The following is a 1330-nucleotide window of genomic DNA, read 5'->3' as shown; positions in this document are numbered from 1 at the left end:
TTTTCTTCCTCTCTGCTCTGGTATCACTGGTCTGTATCAGTTGGCTAGCGATCTCTGTCTGCGATTGCCAAGGGATCTCTTTGCGAGAAGACCAATGAGCGTTAGCCGCCACCAATACAGTTACCGTGAATCGTGCCTTTGCATCCCTTCCCCTTACATAGGGCAGCTGTTTGAACGTATTTGGGTACACACAGTGACTGCCACCAGATTCCCTTGCTTACCTGCACTGCAACTGGGTTTACCTGTCTCTCCTTCCTTATGTGTGCAGTAGCAGTGTCACCGTGCTCACTGCAGACCACTGTCCACAGTTATTAATGCGCTAAACAGGTTTTATACCGTTTCATCTGTGTGAAACAGTGCAAATCGATGACATGTACTTAATTAAATTAGGGATTGGCCATTCAGTTTAGGTGTTGAGGTGGTACGCCAGTTTTCAATCTTTTATCAATGTCAATTGGCTTTCTTTTTATCAATGACAATGGGCTTCTTTTACTGAAATCGAACGTTACCACAAAGATTTACAAGAATGACATGTCTACAGTCTTGCAGATAAACAATTACATGGGATTTTTTCCTGGCATTTGCCGCATTCTTGACGTGACATTTTAGTTTGACCATCCATGATTATCTCTTTTTAGGCAATGATGATGCAATCAAGTGTAACGCAGGACTGGTGCAGTTGAGACGGTGCAAGTGCATCAGTCTGAACTAGCAGCAGAGCCTGCTGAATCAAAACACTAAAGTTCATGTGACAGTAATCAACAAGAACAACATGGATTCTCCAGATTGTGCGGCCAAATTTTCTGGACTTGATAAATTTATTGATCACATTAAATTAGGGCAAGTACAGCATGTCTGATTAAGAAACCTGTGCTAATTGCAAACCATTCATTTAGTCGTTCTGCCGGGTCGCACGAATTGGCCAAAAAGACAGTTGTTTTCTTACAAGATTATCTACTCACAGCAAATTATGACAATGTCAGGTACTGTAACTTTGTGCAATTCATTCTGTAGTAGTAAGTTATCAATTTATTTTCAACACATTCCAACAGAAATGTCATTGAAGATGTTACCTGTATGGGAAAAATTCTCGTCAAAGTTAATCCTACTGAAACTGTAGTTGGAAACATGATAAAACGAGTATTAAAAATTATTCGCGATGAATACAACCACTGCAAGGGCACTAGTGATTTGGAAGAGACTTTGCAAACTATAGTCGGCACTACGACGAGTAATCTAAGCGAGTTTGATGATCAAGTTCAGGCTGACGACATCAAAGATTCCATTTGCCTTGCCATCAGTGAGCTGCTCAGTGAACTTGAAACGAGTG

The 1330-nt window shown here is 41.0% G+C and overlaps 1 protein-coding gene across 1 annotated transcript; it reads left to right on the top strand.

The window, feature by feature from the left end:
* Window positions 1–772: 772 nt before the first annotated feature.
* LOC108357073 (translation initiation factor eIF-2B subunit beta-like) lies at window positions 773–1300 on the top strand (the record flags this gene model as incomplete). Its single annotated transcript, XM_017608167.1, has 3 exons — window positions 773–840; window positions 897–983; window positions 1053–1300. Coding segments are annotated over exons 1-3 (403 nt in total), but the record flags the coding sequence as incomplete, so codon positions are not given.
* Between the last annotated feature and the right edge of the window lie 30 nt (window positions 1301–1330).

This window comes from Rhagoletis zephyria, unplaced genomic scaffold (genome assembly GCF_001687245.7).
Source record: "Rhagoletis zephyria isolate East Lansing unplaced genomic scaffold, Rhagoletis_zephyria_1.1 Rzeph_scaffold_69999, whole genome shotgun sequence".
NCBI lineage: Eukaryota > Metazoa > Arthropoda > Insecta > Diptera > Tephritidae > Rhagoletis > Rhagoletis zephyria.
Note: the sequence above shows the minus strand (reverse complement) of the source record. Positions and strands in the feature narration are given on the sequence as shown.